The 25,252-nt window shown below is 54.8% G+C and overlaps 2 protein-coding genes across 2 annotated transcripts; one reads left to right on the plus strand and one right to left on the minus strand.

Annotated features, from left to right (window-relative positions):
• Nucleotides 1-3,798: 3,798 nt before the first annotated feature.
• REX1BD (required for excision 1-B domain containing) lies at nt 3,799-7,507 on the plus strand. The gene is made up of 5 exons (XM_036735678.1): nt 3,799-3,933; nt 5,075-5,157; nt 5,392-5,596; nt 5,859-5,947; nt 7,192-7,507. The coding sequence occupies exons 1-5, from the start codon at nt 3,832-3,834 to the stop codon at nt 7,262-7,264; spliced, it is 552 nt and encodes a 183-aa protein (XP_036591573.1). The 5' UTR covers nt 3,799-3,831; the 3' UTR covers nt 7,265-7,507.
• A 1,087-nt stretch (nt 7,508-8,594) lies between these two features.
• CRLF1 (cytokine receptor like factor 1) lies at nt 8,595-24,814 on the minus strand. The gene is given in 11 exon segments (XM_036741743.1): nt 8,595-8,618; nt 8,863-8,911; nt 9,403-9,586; nt 12,067-12,235; nt 15,426-15,583; nt 17,091-17,260; nt 17,648-17,777; nt 18,850-19,134; nt 24,204-24,345; nt 24,347-24,462; nt 24,805-24,814. Coding segments are annotated over 11 exon segments (1,437 nt in total).
• Nucleotides 24,815-25,252: the final 438 nt, after the last annotated feature.

Raw genomic sequence — 25,252 nt, forward strand, 5'->3', positions numbered from 1 at the left:
GCTCTTGTGTCTGTGCAACTCATTCTGTACTTGTAGTTTTTGATGGATGGAGCCTCTGGGAGGAAGAGGAGTGGGAAGGTGCTGGAGGGGTGACTGGGAAAGAGACCACTACAGCCAGCCCTGGCTTCCTGCTGCAGGTTGTCCGGAAGAGTTCTGTGCCCTTGGGAGGCCTCTCTTGTAGCCCTGCCTCTGATCGACTTACCCTTTGGCTTTGACTACTTTGTAAAATGGGAAAGGGGTTGGTAACACAAGTTAGTGACAGTCTCAGTTGTGCCACCATTGCTTACTTTGGCCAAATTATTTCCTTCACTCTAAGGTGGGGTTGGGCCTTTTTTTTGTTTGTTTTTTGGAGGGGGAGGGCAGGGCCATTGGGGTTAAGTGACTTGCCCAAGGTCACACAGCTAGTAAGTGTGCCAAGTGTCTGAGGCCTGATTTGAGCTCAGGACCTCCTGACTTCAGGGCCAGTGCTCTACTCACTTCGCCACCTAGCTTCCCCAGGTTTGAGCTCCTTAAAGTAGGAGGCCTGGCCTTTATGTGACCAGGTCCTACCATTGGAGGTATGAGCAGTGGCTGAGAGCCGGGTCCAAGCATTCCCTCCCACCCCTTCAGCTAGAATGAGTGCCTATCTCAAGATCTTTCAGCAGAGAGACTGAGTAACAGACTGGGAAATACAGTAAGAGGATTTCTCTTGTGGGTGGGGTTGGTTTGAATGACCCCTCTCCACTGGCCCCATGTGCTCAACATCCTCTGATCTCCCCAAACCGAAGAAAAACTTCACTGTTAAGCTTGAAAATGAGCCTTGCATTGGATAAAACAAGCTGGACTCTGACATAGTACCTAGCATTTGGGAGTACACAGGTACTTGTTTGTAAAGCCCTTTAATAAGATTCCTGTGATGTTGATGTAAAAGCAGCAAGTGGCCTTTGTTCAGGTCCCACTTTGAAGACTCCATTGGTGGGGAGAAGTCTTCACCTGAGAGCATCTTTTCCACTTTGGGACAGCTCTGATCATCAGGAACTGAAAATGACAGCTAGGGCCCTTGTGACTACAAGAGTCTCTCTTCTCCAGGGGTGCCTCTTCCATGCTTGAATGTGCTTCCGGGGTCCCTGGATAGGTCATTGGGGGAGATTCCCACGGATAAAAAAAGTCCCCCAGCTGAACATTCTAGAGACCTAGGTTCTCAATGCCAAGAGGGCAGGCTGAGCTCTGGCCTCCATCCCATGTTTAGTGACAGCTCTGCAATCTGAGTCACACTGTGAAGTACAGCAGGCACACTGAGGGGATGGGGCCAGCAGCTCCCATTGAAATAGGAAACTCCTGGTTCCTGGTCCTGTGTCACCAGGCCTGTCACTGCCCTCGGCTATGACATGAAGGGGTTGGACTTGATCTTGAAGGGACTCTCCAGCTCTACTGCTCTAACTTGACCTGTGGCCTCATCCTGGGTGACACTTGTACAGCCATTGGGTGCCAAGATCTCTATGGAGCCTTTTGGTCACGGTGGATCTGTGGAGTTGGTAGTGCCATCCTTAACTAGCATGTCAGACGTATGGCCCACTGCTGCTTCCTGAGCCCAGGACAGCCGGTTAAAGTGGAACAAACACAACACAGGTCATGTTCATATGTGTAGTTTTCTAAGTCAACATGTGGCCTTTCACTTTTCGTACAGGTTGGCAGCCCCCATTTTCTGTTTGAGTTTGACACCACTGGCCTAGTGGATAAAGGAGGTGGGTTTAAAGTTAAGAAGAACTGGGTTCAAATTCTGCCTCTGACAGAATAGTTGCTGGGCAAGTTGCTCAACTTCCACTACTTTCCCCATGCTGAGGAAAACACAAGGTTTCTAACGGTTAATTTTATGTGTGACTTACTCCCAGTCAGAAAGCTCTAGTATGTATTGGAGCCAGAATGTGAAGCCAGGTGTCCCAACTCCCAATGCAATCCTTATTTATTCTACTAGGCCATCCTGCATCTTTCACTAATCTGGAGGTAACTTTATTTATGTTTCCCCCCCTTGATGACAGAGACTTTACCTTTCTTTGTATCCTCAGCACATAGCACAGTCTCTGGTATACAGTAGGTGCTGAATAAATGCTTGTTTGATTTAATCTACACATAACTGTCCTGTGAAAGAGGCTCAGGAGTAAGATCATTTGGATTGTAGAGGTGCAGAAAGTGACTTGTTCAAGGTCACACATTGAGTGCAAAATAAAACACCAGGTTTCCCAATTCCAAGTTCAGAGCCCTACCTCCTCCACTTGTTTCCTCAAGTTGAGAGCTGAGACGTTATCCCAGCCCAGCTGAAGAGATGGCTGAACTTTGGCAATCAACCATCCACTGTTTAAAATTTTTTAAATTAAATTCTCAAATAAATATCAACCTCCCACCCCCTCATTGCAAAAGAAAAAAACAAACATGAGTAATAAATACATATGATCAATAAAACAAATTCCAGTATTGTCCATGTCCAAAAAAAAAAAGCCTCAGTCTGCATTGAGTCCTTCAGCTCTTGGTCAGAAGGTGAACAGCATGTTTCATGAGGAGTCCTCTGGAATTGTATCAGTGCTCTCAAGTCTTTATTGTAAATATCTGCAATGCTGTCTGTGGTATTACTGTATATTTTCTGCTGCTCCCTTTGCATCTGTTCATACAAGACAATTGCTTTTCAGGATGGCTGGCCCAGTTCATAACTCCAACAGTGAATTACCTGTTTGCCTTCAGGCCCTCTAGTATTTTTCGTTTTCTTTTTTGTTTTGGTTTCCCAATTACAGCGCTGGGTGCTGTCAAATCTGTTCCCCAGTTTCTTCATCTATAAAGTAAGGGGGCTAAACACCTTTGTTTTCTAAGAATCAGAAAAAGCACCATTGTGTGTGGGGAGGAGGAGCGAAGGGAGGACATGAAAAGTGCACAACCCGAGTTCAAACTCCAGATTTAGTATTTACTGTTGCAGGCAGCTAGATAGATGGTTCAATGGATAGTATCTTTTAGTACGGTGCCTGGCACATAGTAGGTGCTCAATAAATGTTGGTCGATTGGCTAGTGCTGGCCTGGAGGATGGGAGAGCTGAATCTCCAGCCTCAAACACTAGCTATGTAACCCTAGGCAAGCCACTTAACCTCTGTCTACCTCAGTTTCCCCAATTGTAATGGGGATAATAATTCCACCTACCTCATAGGGATGTTGTGAGATAATTGCAAAATACCTAGCATAACCAAACAGTAGGCATTTTAATAAATGTTTGTTTCCTCCGTCCCTGTTCTTTCATTTATTGGTGAGTATCTTATCTTGATTGGTCAGTCGAGTATTTATTAAGCCCTTACATAGGCCAAGCAGTGTTAGAATCTGGGGGTACAAAGAAAAACACATGTATGCATTAGAATGTGTTCTTAAGGGACAACACATTACAATGGACTGCCACCTGTTGTGGATAATGGATATATGAAGACCTGAGTTCAAATTCTCCCGCAGACGCTTAATAGCAGCGTAGTCCTGAGTAATTAACTTTGCCTCCCCGACTGAAATTGCACCGGACACCTCACACACCCCCCTCCGCCCACTTGTTGGGAGGATCCATTGATATCTGTGCAGTGCTTCGCACACCTTAAAAGCGTAATGTAAAGGCTGCCTTTTTGTTATCCTTGCACTGGGGAGAGCGAGCACGTGGTTATCCAGGTGCGTGCGGATACAGGGTAATCAAGCTCTGGCTGGGGGTGGAGGGGGTTGGCCCAGATGACCTCCGGCCCCAACCGTGCCAGCATGTCGGGAGTCCTCCCGCCCTGCAGAGGGCGCAGGCGGAGTCTGCCAGGGCCGTCCGGGCCGGGACGAGCCGCGGCGTCTATGGGGCCTGCCATGCCGGGAGCGAGCGCCGAGGCAGAGGCTCCGGCGTCATCAGGCGGAGGGGCGGGCGGCCCGGGGCCCCAGGAGCCGGCCCAGGCCGGGGTGAGCCGGTGGGGCGAAGAGGAGGGGAGGGGAGGCCAGGGTAGAGGAGCGGGCTGAGGGGAGGGGGAAATCCGCCGCCGAGAAGGGGCACGGGGGGGGGGGAAGGGACGCGCTCACAGCTCGGGGATGGCCTGCCTGGGCCTCTTCCTCACCCGCTCCCCTGCTTGAGACCCCTCCCGGCCGCCCCCGGGCTCCTGCGCCTCCCAGTGGCGGCCGCCTGACATCCACCTCCGGCTCCTCTCTGGTGCGCCCCTGCCTGACAGGCCCGCCCACCCGCTGCCTCATTCTGGCGCCCCCGAGTGGCCGCTGTGCGAGAGACCCCGAGGGCCCCTTCCCCCTGGCGCCCCGCAGTGGCTGTCGCTTGAGCTCTTCCTCCGGCCCCTTTCCTCTGGCTCTCCTGTGCCTCCGAGTCCCTGCGCGCCCCTTCCCTCTGGCTCAGTACCGGCTCGCCCTTTCTCTCTAGCGCCCCCAGTGGCCGCTACAAGCAAAGTTGCGTGCCTACCTTCGCTGCTCCCAGCCCACCTGCCTCGTGGGCATTGCAGCTCCCCCTGCCCACTGGGGTTGCTGTGGAAAGAGTGCTGAGCCTCGCAGCCTCGGGACCAATTAACCCCATCTGTGACGACTGCGTGACCTTGACCAAGTTAATGATTTCTCTGGGCCTCAGTTTCCCTCTCAGCTAAATGAGGAGGTGGTACTAGACGAGGTGCCTCTGCTCCAGATCTCTGACCTTACGAACTGGCCGCAGCGCCTCGCCCCCCCCCCCAGCCTGCTGTCGGCTGCCCCCACTCAGGCCATCGAGATGCCACGGGCATCCCACCCCCTCTTTCTCAAGGATCCTGCCTAGAACTGGGCTTCCTTGGGGTTCCCCCCACCCACTGCCCTTGTCCCCCGTGCTCAGGCGGGGGCTGCGCCTCTTGGGAACGGGGATGAGGAGGGGTCCCCAGTCCTGGGGAAGGACGGACTGCAGACTCCCTGGGCTGACTCCTTTCGCAGATCCCTGTTCTTGAGGTCTCTGATGGGATGTGGGAGGGAAGGAGACAGAGCCTTCCCAAGGTCACTGCGCCTCCCTGGGGTTAACCGTCAGTGAGATGGGTCCAGGGGCGCTGGTCAGAGCCCTCCCACTTCTCCCCCCCACCCCCAGAACCAAGCCGGCGTGCGGGACCTGCTGCTGCAGCTTCAGGACCTTCAGGCAGAGCGCTCCGAGGCCTTTGGACTCCTGGACCAGTTAGTCAGGGTCAGGGGTCTTTGGGGAGGGGGAGCGGCCTGGGACTGACCCGCGGGAGCCAGGGCCAGGGAACTGGAGGCTGAAATGCAGAGCAGAAGTGATGATGCCTTGTGACTGTGGTTGCCTGGGGTCTAGCTTGTCTGGGCCCCTGCTTCCCCCTGCGTGAAATGAGGGGGCTTGGATTAGACCCTGTCACTCCCCCTCACCCACTTCCTCCCCACCCTTTCTTGCAGGGGTCACCAGGCCTACTTGAGGAGTGGTCCACACTATGACTTTCCTCGCTACCGGCAGCTGGTCCACGAGGTGACCAAGGCCTTTGCCGGCATCTCCCGAGAAGTGCTGGCCATCCAGGAGCAGCTCAGGGACACCCATGGGCGGCCTGACCTCGCCCAGCACCTGGCCCGTCTGCAGGACCAGGAACAGCAGCGCCTGGAGCTGGTCAGCCTCCTCTCCAGCCCCTAAGTCCAAAAGTTCTGGCTCAGCCCTGCTCCATCCCTCTGGACCCTCATACCCTTGACCTCAGCCTAACCCTGCCTTCACTTGTAGTCTTTCATTCTCCAGGGGCCCCTTCGCATTGACTGGCCTGAGGTTCTTCCCTAGACTCCCTTGGGGTGGGCAAGGGGCCAGGCAGGCAGGGGTGGGTATGCATGGGGGCAGTGTCCTTGGGAAGAAACTCAGGGAGCTTTCCTCCTCTCCCCAGACAGCAGCTCTTCAGCTGGCCCGGCAGAAGGCCCAAGAGGAGCCAGGGGCTGCAGCCCCCAGAGAGGAGGTTCAGGAGCTGCGCCAGAGGTGGGGGCTGACCTGCTGCACTGGGGAGGCTGGACTGAGCTGGTCCAGGCCTGGGGTGGAACAAAAAAGGCCTGGCATGTTCTAAGTCCATGGCCATTCCCTTCTTTCTTCCTCCTTCCTCCCCTCCCTTTGTCTCTCCCTTATGAATACATACACACAAACATGCACACGACCTCCTTCATCCGTAAACTCTGACACACACACACATACATACTTCTCTGTGCACACACATACACAACCTCCCCCCCACAATCACACTCTGAGTCACCAATATTCATGTGCTTGTCTCACACACACACGTACACACAGACATGCACACGACCTCCTTCATGAGTGCTCTTCATACATATAGAGACTGACACAGTCACACACACACACTTCTCTGTACACACACATGTACATAACCTCCCCCCCAAACACACAGTTAACAACATCATGTCCTTGTCACACACACACACACACACACACACACACACACGCACTCACACACACACACATCCTTCCTTCTTTGGGGGACTGTGGGGGGTGCTGGATCCTGTCCTTACACTCCTGCTCCTGAATGCCCCTGGCACTCCCACTCTGGGGGTCTTCCACTCTCCTCTGCCTTGGGGGATTTGTTTCTTTCTGTGGGTCTTCCCTCCATCCCTGTGTGTAGCTGTCCTTCCTCAGACCCTTGTCTCATCTCTTTCCCATCTCTCTCCTGGCTCTGGCTCTTAGCCTTTCTCCACTCTGTCTCCCACTTCTCTCTTTACTTCCCTCTTCTCAGTGTTGCTCCCCCTCTGTGTCTCTCTGTCTTTTCTCTGTCTCCCTCCTCCTTGCATCTCACATGCCACTGACTTGGTGGGCTGGGGGCCGGGGCACCATTTGTGCAACGCCCTCAGCCCAGGGAGGGCGGGTGCTGGGGCCACAGCTCTCTCACCCTCCACAGAGCTAGAAAGCCAGCTGCCTCCTCCGGCCCGGCTCCATACCACCCCCATCCCCTGCGTGCCCACGGCCCTTCTGTGCCCCCCTGAACCCAGCTCGGGGCTGGGATGCCCTCCTAATGAGGGGCTGAAGGAGGCCCACATGGCTCCAGGGTGGTGTGGGCGGGCCAGCGGGCAGGCCTGCTTAGCGCTACCACCCTGCAGAGGGCTCAATAGCCTTCTCCAGGGCCGAGCGTTCCATAAACAGGCCTTCTCGAGCTGCACGGTCGGGATAATTCGATCCATCTGGATCTTATTTATAGTTTCCATCCGCTCTTGTAGGATAATTAAAACCATGGAGGTAATCAGTGAGATTGTCCAGGACCTGAAGTATGATTCGGAAGAGGCTGAGTGATGTTTGGCCCCAAGGGAGATGGGAAACGCTAGAAGGAGAGGCGCCCCTCAGCCTCCTCTGGGGTCACCGGGCTCCGGGCTGGGGGATGGGAGGGCCTGCTCGGGGCCCTCACCCCCTCTGGATGTGACCTTGCCCTGCAGGGGGAGGAGGCCATCTCTTTCTGGCCCTTAGGGCAACGTCCCCATTGGGCTCCTACTGGTCCCATCTGTTTGCCACAATAAAGTGTTCTCTTTTCTCTCCCTCTTTTCTTTCCTTCTTCTTGGGATCTGGCTGCAAGTCTAGGTGGGGGTCTTCAGCTCACACATCAAGTATAGTAGAGGGGAGAGAGAGCATAGATTTAGAACACAGACTCCACTTTGGAGGCTCTTGGAGCCAAGCCCTTCACCTCACAGTGGAGGAAAATCATAGGTCTCTAAGCAGGATGGTGACTGGCCCAAGATCACCTGGTGAGTGTCCGGATTGGGTTTTAGAGCCCATTGTTTGATGGCAGGCCTGGGGATGTGGGATGGGGTGGCTTAGTCTGTTCTGACTCAATGGGCAGTAAGGCTGGACCTGCATGTGGGGGGAGCTCTCTAGGATGAATCTGATGGGGGCTGGGGCAGGGCTGATCCCTGAGGTTTGCTGTGCTACTAGGCCCTCCATTCCTCCATGACCCTAACCTTGGAAGAGTCTGAGGCTCCCAGAGCCAGAAAGAATGGAGAAGGTTTTGTCCTCAGGTGCAACCTGCTGCCCCGTTCAGTCGCTGTAGGCCTTCGGGCAGTGGCCAGCCAAATCCCCTTCAGGGAGCTTGCAGCAGAGATGCTGACCCAGAGATTTTAGCATTCCGAGTTCCTTTTAGAGCAGCCTTGGCCCAGATGCCTCGTCTTCTCCCACCCCCTGTCACTCACAAACAGCTTCACCAAAAATAAGTCGTTTATTTATAAGAATCTTTTGACAGGGAATTGGGCAGAAGCAGGAGGGGCTGTGGGTACTGCAAGAGGCAGGGGCCTGGACTCTCCACGCCCCCACGCCCCCAAGCCCCCAAGCCCTGCTTTGTTCTGTTCCTGCACTGCCCTTAAGGACAGCTCCTTGCCAGACAGCAGGAGATGCCTGGTGGCTCCACAGATACCTGGGCTGCCCATTTTGGGAACAGGGGCCCAGGCAACATAGGGGTAGGCAAGGAGCAGGGGCTGTAGCTTAGGTGGGCATCTTGTGTCCTGGATTCAAACTTGGGGGGGGATCCCCAGGTTAGAGTAGAGGAGCACCAGATGTCCTCCCTCCATATTTCATAGACTCTTTGGAGGTGGCATTAGGGTAGGCAGATGCCCTCCTGGCCCAGGACCTACGATGGCTACAGTTTATCTCCGGGTAGGACCTACAGGCAGAGAGGGAAAGAAGCTCTGGATGAACATGGGGGTGGGGGCAGAGTGCCCACCCTGGTTTGTAGGCGCCAGCCTCAGGGTCCATGATGAGAGTGTTATTAACCCCAGGACTTAGAGGCAATAGGCAAATCTGGGCTGCATGGAGGAAGCACATGTTTATGGGCACGTCACGTTTTGGGGAAATGTGTGGATCCCATGCTCCTTCCTGCCCTCTCACCCATTCGGAGTCCTGCTTACCTCTTGCTGTGCTCCGTCTGCCCGAGGACAGGAGCCCCTCGTCCTGTGCCTAGAAAGAACATGAGTGATGTTTGAGGAGGTGTGTTCCAAGATCACTGTGCTTCCATGCCCAGGGTCCAGAAATGATTGTCTTAAAGCAGGAGGGGTCAGTGCTGGCCCTTGGCACAGAAATAGCGGCCAGAAGCCAATAGTCTGGTGCCCCTCTCCACAGCTGGCCCCAGTATTTAGCCTCTGAGGTCCTGATTCTCTTCAGGGCTGAGGAACAGTAGAGAGAATGGATTTGCTGTGTGACCTCGGGCTGGTGATCTCCAGTCTCTGGGCCTCCATCTCTGAAATGGGGAGGGTGGTGGTCTAGGTGATCTCCCAAATCCCTTCTAGCTCTACTATTATATATCTTAAGATCTGAGATTGTTTCTAAAGGCTTCACCTAGGGGAGAGGTAGAGGGTAGGGCTGCACAGTGGGAAGGGTCCTGAGACTACAAGGAGGCAGGGCAATGGGCATATTCTAGAGAAGGGGATAGGCCTTGGGCCACACTTACTTGGTTGCGAGTCTTGTGGGATTTCTGCATCCAGGCTCGCCACTGGTCATAGAGGCGGAAACTAAGGTTGGGGCAGTAGGAATGTTTCTTCAGCCAGCCGAGGAACTGCTTCAGCTCCCGCCTCACTGGCATGGAGCTGGGCTCCCCTCCCCGAGGCTCGCAGGCCCCACTGGAGCCCTGCCGCTCTGGGGAATGGGGGAGAAGGGGTGGAGATATCAGGTAGAAGGTACTGTGTAGAGAGGGCCTAGGTTGGCTTCTGTCCTGGCCTGTGCAATGTCTTGGGATCTGGACCATGGACTCAGGGTCTGGCTGTTGTTCTAGGGCTAGGCTGTGGTAGGCTCTGGGTTATCCTGGGTTCCACACCAAAAACTTGTATGGGTTTTGTGCTAGGGGACCACCCAGGCCCCAGGTAAAGTGGTGGGCTGTAGGCTCTCACTGTCTGGGATCTAGACTCCAAGCTTTGGGCTTAAGCCTGGGGAGGAGGGAGGAGAGACAGAGCAGGATGAGGTGAGGGGAAAAGAGGGAGAAAAAAGATGAGTTTCCTCGGGGCGGGGTCAGAGAGGGTGGCAGACATCATGAGGTGAGATATGACCTAGCACTTTACCCATCTCCGGATGAGAAGCATGCCAGCATGGCTAGGTACCCACACATGGGCATGTTTACCTGTGTTTGTGCCTACCAACCCTGTGGATTTATGCCCTTCCATCCCTGTGCACGTGTGTCCACGTCCATGTGCAGAGACATTGATCGCCATGCTTAGGTATCCATGGACACACATGTCCACATTAGTCTAAGCTCCTGTGTGTACATCAACTCCCCAGAGGTGGGGGGAGGCGGGGGGCAGTGAGTGAATGAATGAGCACGGCAGGATGCATCTCCCCCTCACTCCCTTGTTCATTGGGCTTGAGAAAAGCTGAAGGGATTTCTTTCTTAAGCTTTCCACAAAGAAAGAACAGAAGTCCCTATTGGGCTGAGCCCAGGTGTGTGTGTGTGTGTGCGCGCGCGCACACGTGAGAGAGAGAAGGGGGGGAAGAGGAGAGGGAGAGAAGAGAGAGAGAAAGAGAGAGAGGAGAAGGAGAGAGAAGAGAGAGGAAGAGGAGAGAGAGGGAGAGAGAGAGAGAGGAGAGGAGAGGGGGAGAGAGGAAGAGAAGAGGGAGAGAGGAGAGGATGGGGGGGAACAGGCCCCAGTCCGGAAAGGAGAGGAAGAGACTGATGGAATCAGGCAGAAAAAGAGACTCAGGAATAAATGAATAGTGAGATTTGAAAGGAAGACATGGAAAGATGCTAGGACAGAGAGATATATAGGGAGAGGGGAATGAAAAAAATAGGAGGCATAGGAAAAGAGGGAAGAAGTGAAAGGAAAAGAGACGGGAATAGAGAGTAGGGGATAAGGGAGGACTGAAGTCGGACCATTGCAAGGGAGACCTCCAGACAACATGTTGGTTGGCCCTGTGGCTTCATGCCTAGCTTCAAGGGTTTCTTCAGGGACTGAGAGAAGTGGGGAGCTATCTGGCCCTTTTCCTGCCCATCATCCAAACTCAGCTGGATCCCCTCACAGCAGGCCCCCCCAGCACTGTCCATCCTGTAGTGAAGGCCTGGTGTTTGGTTGGCAGGTGGTCTCCTCCCCCTGACTGGACTAGGCTGAGCTGGGTTGGGCTACATGGGTTACTATGGTGGGAGCTAGGGCCAGGGACCGCTCGGACGGATAAGGACATCAGCCTCACGTCATAAATAACAGGGGGGACCTGCTGACAAGTGCTGGCATTGCCTGCAGCAGGGAGGCCGAGGGAGGCCGAGGCCTTCCCTCCCCGGCGGGAAATCAGCCTCCAGCTGGCTCCTTTGCAAGAAACGCAGGTGCTGGGCACGCGGCGGGCCAAGGCTGTAGCCCCAGCCCCCAGGCCCCCTCCACAGCACTCCCCACCCAGCCAGGGCCTTTCAGGAACAGAGTTAGAAGAATGGAGTGGAGTTGCAGCCATGTGCATCCACCTCCCAGTCCGAACCACCCCCCAGCTCCCTCCTGTCCCCCTCCCAGGTGTTAAGGAAGGATAGAGCTGAGGCTCTTCTCTGGCAGTCTGTGTCCTAAGGGCCCCCTCCTCACTCTGACATTCTGGGTTCTAACGGCCCCCTCTTACTCTGACATTCTGGGTTCTAAGGGCTCCCTCCTCACTCTGACATTCTGGGTTCTAAGGGCTCCCCCTCCTCACTCTGATATTCTAAGTTCTAAGGGCCCCCTTCCTCACTCTGACATTCTGGGTTTTAAGGGCCCTCTCAGTTTTAACATCCTGGGTTCTAAGGGCCCTCGTAGCTCTGACATTGTGGGTTCTAAATCCCCCCCAGCTCTGACATTCTGTGTTCTGAGGGTCCTGCTATGCTGTGCTCTAAGGGCCTGCCCCCCCCCCACCCCAGCCCTAACATTCTGGGTTCTAAGGGTCCTCCCTAGAGGTTCTGCCATTCTCCATTTTAAAGGCCTCTGACATTTTCTATTCTAAGTCCTAAGTCTGTCTAGCTCTAACATTCCACATTCTACGTTCTAAGGTTCCTTCCAGCCCTCACATTCGATGTTCTAAGGTCCTCTTAAGCCCCCGGCCTCTTTGATTCAAAGCCTCTGTCGTTCTGCTAGCCCTCTCCGTGGGTGTGGGGTGGATCTGGAGTGGGGTTCCCTCACCACTTCTGGGGGTGGAGGCTGCCGTGGGGTGGCTCCACTCGCTCCATATTCCTGCCTTCTTAGACCCGTAGATGCCGAAGGGATTACAGCGCACCTGCACGAAATAGACTGTGCCCGGCTTGAGGCCAGCCAGGCGGCATGAGGTCTGATTGCTCACATCATCCACCACCTGCGACCGGGGGGGGGAGGTGGGAAAAGAAGATGGTCAGGGAAACGCCAGACTCCCTGCCGGGGTGGAAACAGGTCAGGGCTCATCAGAGAATGGGGGAATGGACCATGGGCAAACGTTCCATGTCATGGTTACGAGTCAAGGCGGTGGCCTTCTGGGCACCATCCCGGGCTACCTGTATATTCTTGGAAGATTCTCTTCCCCTCTCTGGGCCTCAGTTTCTCCATCTGGAAGATCCCCTGCCTCAACCCATCCTGCTCTCTCATTCCTCAGCCAAACTCTTCCATTGCCTTATTTCATTTCTTCCTGCCCCCTTCCCTGTGCCTTCTGGAATTCTTGTTTCTTAATTAATGAGATACCCTCCAGTTCAGACTTTTTCCTCTCCTGCCCCTTCCATTTTCTGGCATGCAGAAAAACCTGGCTTCCGATGGCATTGCATTGTCAGCTACCGTTTCTAGCATTTTGTGCACTTGGTCTCATACCCTCCTTTCCCCCCTGCCCCTTATATCCCTGGTACTGGGGGAGGAGTTAGAATACTTTTTGGCTCCCCATTGCCACTTCACTCTCTGTTTGCCACAATCCCCCCCCCAAATCTCTCCTTTGAGGTTCATTCCAATTAAGATTTCTCACCCAAGAGAGATTCCAATGGCAGTTATCTACCAGCCCCCATGTCATTCTCCCTCTTTTCTCAAGGAGTTCAGCAGTCGGCTCAGTTTCCCCTCCCCTCTGGCTCCCTGCTCCCCTGAAACATTCTCAATTCGTCAGGTCCCATCACCTCCACCCAATCTTAGCTTATACCCAGAAATGCTTATACACTGTCGATCTTTACGTCACTCACAATGTCCTACCTGTAAGATCCAAAATTCCAAAATGCCTTTATCAGATCACAAACTCCCGTCATTGTACTCATTAGCAAATGCTAGAATGATCTAAGGTTTGCAAAGTACTTTGCCTGTGGTATCTCACTGGACAAGTACAACCCTATGAGGCAGATGCTAGTATTTCCAATTTACAGATGTGGAAACTGACTGAGAGAGGGGCTGTTTATTTGTAATACAATAATAACAACTAATATTTATACAGTGCTTACTATATGTCAGGTACTGCGCGATATGCTTCCCAATGATTATCTCATTTAATCATAACCACCTTCCCCTCCACCAAGGCTCCGTCCCGGGTCTTCTCTACTCCGTCCTCAGCTCCTACGGATTCAAAGATCACTTCCATATAGGTAATCCTAGATCTATATAGCTGGTCTTTCCTGCACTCCCGTCTAACCACTCAGTGCCTGTTTTGAACTGGATGCCCTATAGGCATCTCAAACATCCCATGTCCCAGACAGATGTCATTATCTCCCTCCTCTGACTCACCCCTCTTTGGAATCTCCCCATTGCTGTGTATCCTTCCAGTCACCCAAGTCCACAACCTTCATGTCATCCTCAGTTCTTCATTCTCCTTTATCCCATATAGCCAATCAATTTCCAAGTCTCTTCATTTCGACCTCCAAAACATCTTTTGCATCTGCCCGCTTCTCGCTTCTCACAGAACCACCACCCTAGTTCAGGCCTTGAATCACGGTTTACCGGGGCTATTGCACCTCCTTGCTTCAAGTCTCCCCAACACTCCAGTTCATCTTCCATACAGCTATCACAGTGATCTTTCTACAGCACAGATTTGATCGTGCCATTCTCCTATTCAATAAACTCCAGTGCCTATCTGCCCATCTCTTCATTCTCTGCTTATACCCCCTGGACCTGTCCATCATCTCAGCTCGCAGCTCACCCCTCTGTCTATTGACACGCTTCCCCACCTGCCCCCCCCCCGCCTCCATTTCCAATAGGATCAGTTATGAGCTCCTCTGTTTGGCTTTGAAAGCCCTTCACAGCCTGGCCCAACCTACCTTTTTTTTTTTTTTAAGGCAATCAGGGTTAAGTGACTTGCTCAGGGTCACACAGCTAGTCATTGTCTGAGGCTGGATTTGAACTCAAGTCTTCCTGATTTCAGGGTCAGTGCTCTATCCACTGCGCCACCTAGCCGCCCCCAACCTACCTTTCTAACTTTGCATATTAAACCCCTTCTTACCCTACAACATTCAGCCATACTGGCCTCACACATGACCCTCCATTTTCCACATCCATGCACTGGCACTGCTGTCCCCCATGCCTGGATGCCCATCTCACCTCTGCCTCTTAGAATCCCCTCGTTCCCTTCAAAACTCTGCTCAGTGCCCCCTTCTCCAGGAAGCGTTTCCTGACCCCCTCAGCTGCTATCGACTCCCCCTACTGTCTTGTGTCTATTTCATATGCTCTTACATATATATATATATATTCACTCTATCTCTCCCTCCCCTTCCCTGTCCACAGAATGTAAACTTTTGGAAGGCAAAGCTGCTTCATTTATATCTTTTATCCCTAGCACCCAGCCCAGTACCAGACATATGGTAAGTACTTAATAAATGTTTCTTTATTGATTTATTGAACTATGTGGTTGATTAACTGAACTAGGCAGTCTCTCTATAGCCCTTTATAGCTCTGATATTCCATGTTATGAGGTCCCTCCCTCTTCCATATTCATAAATAAGGAAGCATTTATTAAGGGCTCTGTTCTAGGTGCTGGAGAATCAGAGGCAAAGATGAAATGGTCCCTACCCTCATGCTGTTTTTCTAAGGTTTTTTCAAGTTCTGCAATTTTCTATGTTCTAAGTCTCTCAGGGACTCAGTTTCCTCATCTGTAAAACGAGGACGTTGGATTAGTCTCTAAGGTCTCGACTAACTCTAATCCTGTTCTTTCATGAGATTTCTTCCAGTTCTGTTATTCTGCTTTCTGTGAAAGAAGAGAGAGATGGGGACAGTGACACAGAGACAGACAGAGACAGAGAGACAGTGGCAAAGAGACAGAAACAGAGACGTGAAAGATAGACACAGAAACAGAGGCAGAGAGAAACAGGAAAGAGACAAATGAAAGGCAGAGACACTTAGAGAGGAGAGACACAGAAACAGAGGAGAGAGAGAGAAGACGACAAGGATAAGAAAGGGGAGGAAGGGAGGAAGAGAGAGGGAAGGAGAAGAGTGGGTAGAGAGGAGAAGGAAGAGAGAAGCTGTGAGATTGGTATCTGTGTAGAAAGTACAGAAAAAGATAATCAGACCCCAGAGGGATGGGGTTGAAGGTCAGACGGGAAATGTCATCTTACCTTCCATTCCACGCTGTCCTCTACCCGGTAGCGGATCTGATACTTAGCTTGGAAAAGGAAGTCTTTGAGTGCTGGTGGGGAGTTCCAGTGGACACTCAGTTGGTCCTCCAAACCCCCCACTCGGCTCACATGGACATCTGGTGGGGGGTCTGTTGTTACTGGTGAGGAATTGGGTGAATTAATCCCTTTCAGGCTGGGTCTCCCCCTAGCCACACCCTGACCAGTTGGACACTATACTGGGACCTTAGGCTGGGACCCTTGGTATTGCTTGGGGGAGTACCCTAATGGGAATCAACAAAGATAGCAGTAAGGGAGTTCCAGACCACTGCTGCCCCACAGTGGACTGGGGTGACTCCCGGGAGCTTGGATGGAACCGAGACCTTGGGACTTGAACGCTTCTTGGCCCCACATTGGGAACTGGCATGATCACAACCTTGATTTCTACAGGTTTACAAAGAGCTTTCTTCCCCGTAATTCTTTGAAGGATACAGTAGAAAACTGCCTCTATTTTCAGATAAGGAAACCATCTCTGAGGGGCTGGCTCAAGCGACAAGGAGGTTGCAAGGTGGGGTGTGATGCCAGGGCTCTCTGCACCTGGAGGAGTGATCTCTCCGTCCCCTTTTCCCCCTTCCTCCTTCGACAGTCACATCTTTCAGGAGCTCTGGGCTGAGGCCAACATTGCCCCCTTGTGTGTGTTGGGGGGACCCCCAGCACTGAAAGGGTTAAGGACTGGGGGCTGCCTGGGGGAAAGGGAGGCTGAGAAACATCCTAATTAGATTAGGACCAATTCTGCTCACAGATCATCTATTTCCTGCCTTCCGGTCCTCCCCCCTGCCCTCAGACCAGGTCCGGCTGCTTCCCAGGGAGGGGGCCAGGGCTGGGTCTCCCCAGCTCCTCCCTGACCTGAAGGCTCCTGTTCCCATTCCCCTCCCCACTCCCAAAGGGCCCCCCACACCTGGGCTGAGGGGGAGGGGCCCAGAGACCAAGCCCAATCCCAGCCCCAGCCATAGCCCCATCCCATCAGGGAGGGAGGGGGGAGGGGGAGGGCAGAGACCTGGGGCTTCAGAGGAAGGAGTTGGGCCCCACCCCGAGGGCAAACCAGAGCCAGGTGTTTTCCGTGGGGTGTCCAGGGCCCCAGGACAGGGATCGAGACTAGGATGCCCCGCCCCAACCCCCCCACCCCCAACCCCCCCTCCAGCCAAGCAAGAACTTAGCCTCCCAGGGAGGGAGGGAAGAAAGGCAGAGCGGTGGAGGTGGAGAAAAGCTGAGGGACTAGGGGAGTACAGAGACAGATGGATGGGGACCAGGGAGAGTAGTAGAGTGGGGCAGATGGGTTCTGGGAATCAGAGAGTGATTCAGGTGGGGGACCAAGCCAATAGAAAAACACAGGGGTGAGCCGGGAGCTGACAGACATGGGACAGAGTATGAAGAGAGGAGCAAACAGCCAGGCCAAAGGAGCAGAGACACGGTCCTAATGGGCCTGTGGAGCAGATGGTCAGAAAGACTGGCTCCAGTTAGGGCCTTGCTGAGGCAACGGGTCCCACTTCATCTTGGTCCTCCATCCTCAGAGGCCTAGAATCCTGTTGGCAAAGTCCTCTCAAGGTGAGGAGAGGGAATGAAGAGACAGGGGCCTGGGAGGGGGCTAGGGCCTAGTGAAAGCCTCACCCACATCGAGGATGTCCAATGTGACCACCTCCGACCTGGCCGAGCCCAGGCGGTTGGTGGCTTCCACCCAGATCTCATAGGGCGTGAATAGTGCCAGGTCCTTGGGAATGTGGCAGGAATAGGGCCCCACGGTGTGGTATTCTTGGCATGTGTTATCTTGCCCGTACCACCTGGTTTAGGGAGACAAATGACACCCCCCTACACACACACCCTGAAGCCCAGGCTGTCCTACCACCTTTGGTATCCCCTCACCTTCCTCGATTCCCATTGCCAGGAAATCCCTTCCCTGGGCCCCTTCCTATGTTCCCCTCCTCCAGGGATTTGCCTCCTGTCTCTGCTAGACTTACTCGTTCCTCCTGGATGGCCCCTTTCCATGTGCCCCTGCTTAGGCTCATGGGAATCCCAGATATCTTCCACCCTTAACGGGCTTCCCCTCCCTGTGGGATCCCACAGTTGCAATGGCTCCATGGCCACGGCTCCATGCATACTCCTCACTTCCCAGCCCAGTCCCCCTTGTAGCTTGGGAAATGCCAATCCTACTTCTCACACATACTTACCGAAGCTTGTATTTAAGGGTATAGTTGGTATGGAGAAAGGTTTCCCCCTGGGTGCCTGGGAACCAGCGGCAGGTCAGATCCTTCATGTTCTTAGACCAACAGCTGATATTAACAGGCTTCTCAGGGGGCACTAGGGGTAGGGTGGGGAAATGAAGGTGAGCAAGGTGGAGAGGAACTCTCACAGAGCGCAGGCCCCCAATCCCATCTTAGCCTGGCCCCCATGCTAGGAATGGAGGACTAGAGGAGGGGCCAAGGGCTTGGGCAAAAGCGGAACAAGGCTCCCCAAGGAGCTGGGCCTGAGACCGGGGTAGCCGACGCCTCCTGATTTATTCCTCCTTTATTTCAAGGAAACGTGTTTGCAGCCGTGGACCCTGCCTAGGATCCGATTACGGAGTGTCGGGGTCTGTGCTGGGGTCTTGGAGCGCTTGCTCCCTGGGAGGGAAGAGGAAGAGGCCAGTGTCCGTTCCTTTGCAAATTACCATTTCCCTGAAAGACACTGGGACATGACAAATATAAACCAGCCCAAGTTCTTTCTGGATATGGATGGGGGCTGGCAGGAACTGGGGGGCTGTCCTGGTGTTATCAAGGAGTCTAGTCCAGGGCTCTGATTCGAAGGCTAGTCTGAGGCTCTGGGCCTGAACAGAGGCAGAGGAGGAGGACTGAGATCCTATTATCTGTGCATGCTCTCAGTCTCACCGAGGCCCTTCACCAAGGGCCAGCATCTCTTGCCTCCCAGACCAAGTTCCCACTCCCTGAGGGCTCAGAGGATATGTAAAGCCCTTTCTTGCTCCCAGCAAGGCACTGAGGCATGTATTTCCTTCAGACAGAAGTATTTATGCTTATAGTAAAAGGGGAGAAAGCGCAAGCAGTCTGGTCTTTAATGCAGCTCAGATTCCTTCTTGTGGGAGGATGGAAATATGTCATTCTTGTTGCCTGACTCTTAGGTTCCCTATGACCTCAGAATGACCAGATCAGGTCTGAGCTACCCCCTTTCCCCATCATGGAGTCTCAGATGCCTCCAGAGATGGGGTATTTGGGTTGAGTTGACTTCAAAAGTCCTTTCAAACCATCTCGGGAACAGGGCATCTAAAGTCTCCTGAGCCCCATGGGGTCAGAAGGGATGGGAGATAGGGACTAGTGGGGGTGCCCAGGGACATCCCTGATGGTTGGGTGGGAAAGGTGAAAGGCAGAGGAGCACATACAGCCAACATAGAGGCAGGACCCAGCGAGGATGCTCCCATCCCGGGCGTGGCACACTAGGTTGTCCCCTGACTGCTGCTTGGAGCCGTTGAGGTTGGCCAGTGCCAGACCCAGGGTGGTGGCGTTGAGGACTTGGGACAGCTCGGGGGCCAACCGCCGGCCGTTGAGGGTCCAGTAGAGCCCTTCAGCCGTGGGTGCATCACTGCCGCTCACGCTCACTGAACAGGTAGCGTGGAGGGAGGAGCCGATGAGCAGCGTCGGGTCCTGGGGGACGATCACAGCCAGGTCTGGGGTCAGAGAAACAACAGCCCATCAGCCCCAGGGGCCTAGGAGCCTGCTGCCAGGAGTGCAGGGGGTCTGGGGGACAGAGGGCTCAACCCAAGGCCTCTGAGGGCCGCCTCAGTCCAGAGATGGCTTGGGCTTTAAGGAAAAAGATTAAGGGAAGATGCCTAGTAAGGCACAAAGAACTTTGGGATGGAGGTCAGTACACTTGTGTAGGAGTTCCAGCTCTGTGTTTCCTGTGTAAATCCTCCTCTCTGGGCCTCAGTTTGCTTACTTGTAAAATTGGATTAAATGATCTTCAAAGCCCTCTCCAGCTCAAAATTCTTTGATGCTGTGGGTTCATGTCCTGGAGGCTATGCCATTAACTTCCTAGGTGACCTTGAATAAGTCATTTCTCTCTTGGGCTTAGTTTTTCCATCTCTAAAATGTGGGCATTGGACTAGTTGATCTCTAGCAGGTCCAAGATACAATGACTCCAGGTCATTTAAGTCTCCACTCGGGATGATACTGTAACACACCAGCACAGTAGGATCCCCATGGTCTACACTGCTCCACCAGCTCCTCCTTCATCCACTAGCAGACCCTAACAGCTCAGCCTTGCTCAAGAATGTTTCAGGTTGGCTGGATGGTTTTTGCTTGTTCACCCATCCTCCGAGTAGGCATGGTCTCTCACATGGCTGACACCTCCCATCCCCACCAGAAGAGAACGAAACTAATTTCTAGATTCCATGGGGCAAGGCATGTTCAGTGAATTGAACCAGTATCTGAAACCCAAGTCAAATGCCATAACCTCTCCCTCCTCAATTCTCACATAAGAGTCGATTTATTTTGTACCTTTCTGATGACCTTATTATGTAATATTGGGCATTCCAATCCCCTGTGTGAGTCACATCTAGCCTGCTAGATTGAGGGCCTCTTGAGGACAGCCAGGGAGCCTATCTTGGCTATACTTTGTTTCTCTTTCCTCTGTTTCCTCTAGGCACCAATTATTGGACTCTACACACAGTAAGCCCTTACTGAAAGTCTACTGTTTGTTCTCTTGTGTGTGGGGAGGGCGGGGGGGTGGCAGAATCCTGTCCTTTTCACTATCCTCCCTCAGCTTGGGAAGGGGGTGGACTGGGGACAAGCCAGCTGATGCGGCTGCCTCCTCCTTCCAATCCTCTGGCCGAAAACATCTGAGATGACTGGGATTTCTATGGGCAGATTTGGCAGTGGGCTTTGTCTCCCTGGAGCGTGAGATATAAATTGAATTTGGGGCTCTGTCCAGGGAGTGCCTGAAGTCTGAGCCATCCCTGCGAGTGGTGCGCTAGACGGATGTGCTGGCTGGCGGCTGGAGCAGAGGAGGGGCAGCAGAAGGGAGGAGGGCCAGAGCCCTATTCCAGTGAGGGCAGAATCCCCTGTCCTTGCAGCACTCCCCAAGGGGCTTCACTTCCTGGGTCCTGGGCCCGGGAGGCCCTGGTGGGTTTCCCGGTTAAGGAGGGCAGCTTGCACAGGAGGTTTCTGACAGAGCAGCAGAAAAACATGTTGGGAAGCCGTGTGCAGCCAAGCCCGCCCCAGTAATCTGGTTTGGAGGTCACAGTGAGAGAAGCGTTACCGAGAGAGAGCCGGCCTCCTCGCTAATTCGGAATTCCTTCAGCATGAAACTCTGACGCGGAAGCCCCCTCGCCCTCCCGCCTGCCGGCGCCTCTGCCCAGCCCACCCACTGCTTCCTGCCTCTCGGGCAGGGGCGGGGGCACCCCAGGGGGGTTGGCCTGGGGACCCCTCTTGCCCTGGCCCACTCAGGGTCAAGGGCACCCAGGGAGCTGTTCGGAAGAGAGGCCTTCTGGAGGCAGACTGGAGGGGGCTCTCTGGGGGGTCCAGACCCTCTTGGTGGGAGGTGTGTGTGTGTATGAGGGGGTGTCTCTGGTCCTATTTGTGCCAAAGCCCTCCCTAACTCTAGTCCTGCCCACTCCCCAGCACCGCTTTGGCTCCTCTTCTCCTCTGTCTTATCCCAACCCCAACGTGGCGCCTCTCCCAGATGCCACAGCTGCCGTCGGGGGTCTTGGCCTCCCTTTGTGGATCTGTGGGCACCAGTGGGCAGTGCCAGCCAGAAGCCTGCTGAGGAAGGGGGGTGTCTCTTGTTTTCCTTCAGCTGGCGGGAGGAAGGAGGGTTTCAGGCCCAGTGCTTCCTGGGCCCTCCCTAGTCCCACACCCCCTTCCGGCACTGGCTTGGGGGTCCCTCAGAAGGGGAGCGGCCAGGCTGGCCTGTGGCCTGCTGCTGGAGGGGGGGGGAGAGGAGAGTGGGGAGAGAGCAGCCCCCAGAAAGAACAAACGGAAGATCGAGCATAAACAATGCATAAAAACTATATTTCCCGACGTGGAAAGGAGGCGGCTGAGACATTCCACGAGGCTGGGTGGCCGAGAGCCCGGGGGTGGGGTGGGGAACCACAAATTTATAGAGCCCACGGCACTGCCTGCCCGACCTGGCTGAACCCAATGCAGCCAGAAGTCGGACCAATGACTCCTTCGGCCTCCCTCTGCCCCGTTCTGGCCCAGGGGCTGAGGCAACCCCCCTTCTCTTGGCAGGGAGCTCCCCTCCTCTCGGGCTTGGGCTCCTCTCTCTCCATCTCCCCCCTCCTCCACCCGCCCCAGCCTTCCACCCAGAGTGATGGGAGCTGAGCTGAGCAAGCGAGGGAGCAAGGGAGCTGTGCAGACTGCTGGCTCCCGGGGCCAGCGACTTTAACAATGTTTTTCCGATCCACAGCCTGGCCCGTTATTAAAAAGGAAGAACATGTGTTTTAAAAGGGAAAAGTGTGAAGTTTTCAGATTGGAGCGGAAGGGGCCAGGGAGGCGGGTGGAGGGGGGCTGGCGAGGCCCAGGACAGACAGGGCAAGCCCAGAATTTGGGTCCATACCTGCTGGACACTTTACGACTGGACTATAAAACCAGATTGCTGATCAGGTGCTAAGTCACATCATAAAGTCGAAACACATTGTAGAGGTGTGAGGATCTTTTATTTAATTTTTTTCTTAAAGAAAACACACAACAACCCCCTCTGCAGAGACACACAGTCCCCTTCTCCTCCTCCCTCTGGTCCTCTACAGAGGAAGGGGAACAAAGGTAGGCTGAACTGTCTCTTGGATTACGGGGGTTCTCTTGAGGCTCCAACCCTAGCCAAGCTCCCCCCACCCTCCTGCCTGCACCATTTACTTCTTCTCTGACACTTACCAGGGCCAGGCCACCCCAACCTCTCCCTCCATCCCCCAGATTCTCTCTCTCCCAGCTTCCCACTGAGACCTGGTCCAGTGTAGACTAGTGGTATAGGGAAGGGCACTGAGAACAAGCCAAGTCAAGGGTGGGGTGTGAGCACAGGGCTGAGGAAGGTTTTGAAGGGTGTGAATGTCTGATGCCCTTCAGGGTGCTAATGAGGACATGGGTTTGTGGTGATGGAGAATGTGTCTAAGAGGGTGCAATGGTTTTTTTTCTTTTTTCTTTTTGTGCCTAGATTTGTATGCCTATGTGTGTGTCTAGGTTTGTGTGTCCAAGTTTGTGTTTATCTGAACATTTGAATCTGAATGGGATTTTGTGGGAGTGTGTGTAAAAGTTTATGTTGGCCCAAGAGTGTGTATGAGCCAAATACAGTTTGTGTTTGGTGACTGTGTGTGACTGAGGGTATGTGGGTCTGTGTGTGACAGTGTGTTTGTGTGAGTGTAGATGAGTGTTTGTATATATGTTCATTTGTGAATCTGGACGGAGATGCCTTTGCTGAGGTGTGACTGAGCAGAGTCTGAGTGTGGTATGTGCCCACCCAGCCCCAGACTCAGTCTCACAGGTTCAGCATGGAGAAATGCACCGATCTTGGAGTTGCCCCAACCCCAAGATGAAGGAAAGGATGAGGTTGGGTAATGCTGGTTCAGGACTATACCATCTGGGCAATAAAACTGCCCAGGCTGAGAGGCGGGCAGAGAGGAGGAATGGGGGAAGCAGCCCTATTCTGGAGAGGCTCATCCCCAGGGACCCTGGGCCTGGAGCCAGGCGGAGCAGGAGTCGGAGCCCAGAGAGGGCCCCCAGCACTGTCCCGTCTTGCCCCTTCCCCTAGCTCATCTCATCAGCCCGGGAGGGGGCAGACCAGGCTGAGCATCACCCTACCTCCCCCACCCCCCTTCCAAGGCTCTCGGTCCATGGCGCGGTTCACTTCTGGGTCCCCTTCCCCCACCCTTCCACTCCCTGCTTCTAGATCGGGAGACTAAGGGCTCAATCCGATCCCTCGAGTATGGGTGTCGGAGAGTTGGGGGGACTAAGGAGCGGGTGTACTCCAAGCCCAGGACAGAAGGAGAGGCAGCGATAAAGGGTCTGGCCCGGCTCCCGGGGACCAAGGCCGGAACGAGACCCTAGGCTACAAAGAGGGGTGATGCGATGCGTTCCCCTACCCCTTACTCCCGCAGCGAGCAGCAGAGGGAGCCCCGGAAGGCTCAAAGACTGCCCTCGAGCTGAAAAGAGGGGGGAATTCGCGGGGTGGGGATTGCCCAGGGAAGAGGCCCGTTTCTCGGAGACAGAAGTGACTCGCCAGCTCAGCTAAGCCAGACCAGGTGAAGTCTCAAGGGCCCCAGGCGCTGCCCCGTTCCAATTCAGTACCCCTAACCCCGCCCGGTCGGTGCTCCCCGAGTCTAGCGCGCCTCGCAGGTGGTGCGGACCCGCTGAAGGAGGAAAAATGCCGGGGGATAGGGTCTTATCTTCTGCGCCCAGGCCCAGGGCCGTGCCCTGCCGGTACCCGGCTAAGCGCAACCTCCCACCCTAGCCAGAAGACGACCCCCTGAGCTCGCCTGAGGCGCGCTGCGCTACGGGCCTGCCCATCCCGCCTCGCCCTGGGCTGGCGCCTCCTCCTCCTCCCTCCCCCCTGTCCCGGGGCCCAGCGGGGGCTCCCTGGGGCCCCTTCCTTTGTTCCCGGGCCAGCCAGGTGCCGCAGGCCGGGAGGGGGACGGAGGAGAGAAGGCTGGGCTCCAGCCTGGCCCGGAGCATCCCCCAGCGCCTCCTGGAGCTGGGGAGTGTGAGTGTGAGTGCCTGGGGTAGGGGACGGTTTGGGGTAGGTACTCACAGCTTCCAGATCCGGCTCGCAGCGCTCCGAAGGCAAGCAGCGCCAAGGCTAGCATGGTCCGCGCCGTGGGGAGGGCAGCGCCCTGCCTCGAGCCTCCGCCCGGAGCCCTCAGCATCCGGCGGCCCCGGAGCTCTGGGGAAAAAGCAGGTCCACGGGGAGTCGGGAACAGGGAGTGGGGGAGCGGGAGGCGGCGAGTGGCCAGGGGAGCAGGAGACGGGCGCGCGGAGCCGCAACAAGTTTCGGAGAGTTCGGGGCAAGTCTGAGCAACCGAAATTGACAAGCTGCTAATGCGCCTCTGGCCCCGCCCTGCCCCGCCCCCGGGGGGGCCTGAAATTAACAAGCCCTCCACTGCTGGGACTCCAGACTCCTCTCACTGTCCCCCTCTCTCCACTGCCCCCTCCCGCTTTCCTCCTCCTTTCTCTCCTCCTCCCCTTCCTCAGCCTCCCCCCAACCCCCAGCCCAGCCTCCCCCTGCGCCCTCCCTCCCCCCAGCGACATGCTCTGATGGGGTGTGTGTGGGGGGGTGTTCACTGGAGAGGGGGGAGAAAAAGATACAAAACTTGGGGGAAAAAAAGAAGGGAGGGAGAAAAGTGCAAACCCACTTAGTGACATTAGCTGAGTGGCTCCTTCTCTTGTTACCTCAGTCCAAGCGGCCCCGACGTGACGCAGGCCCCGGACGAAAGACGGCTCTGCTAGAGGTTTTAAGGTCCGGCTGCCTTCGGGGAAGAGGTCCGAAACATATACACCCCAATGCACACACATACCCCTGGGCCCGCCCAAGGAGCAAGGCTGGGGCGGGGGGTTCCTGCAGGAAAGATGTCCTCTGGGCCGAGCTTCTCCCCTCTCCCTCAGCCCTCTCCTTTTCTGTGCTTGGGCTCTGGTTCTCCTCCCTCCCCACTCGGAAAAATCCACTCAGCAAGGTTCTTGAGGGCCGGGCCGGGTAAGGGCCAGGGCCGGGGGTGGCGCGCAGGTGAGTAATAGTCAGGAGGTGCACCCACACCCTAACTGCAGGTAGCACCGACAGCCCAGAGCAACGTTTTTTTTCCCTCT

This window comes from Trichosurus vulpecula, chromosome 1 (assembly GCF_011100635.1).
Source record: "Trichosurus vulpecula isolate mTriVul1 chromosome 1, mTriVul1.pri, whole genome shotgun sequence".
Lineage (NCBI taxonomy): Eukaryota > Metazoa > Chordata > Mammalia > Diprotodontia > Phalangeridae > Trichosurus > Trichosurus vulpecula.

Coding starts and splice junctions, on each gene's coding strand:
- REX1BD (XM_036735678.1), top strand. CDS start 3,832: ATGGGGCCTGCCATGCCGGGAGCGAGCGCCGAGGCAGAGGCTCCGGCG. Junction 3,934..5,074: donor AGGAGCCGGCCCAGGCCGGG/GTGAGCCGGTGG, acceptor CCCCACCCCCAG/AACCAAGCCGGCGTGCGGGA. Junction 5,948..7,191: donor GTTCAGGAGCTGCGCCAGAG/GTGGGGGCTGAC, acceptor CCGCTCTTGTAG/GATAATTAAAACCATGGAGG.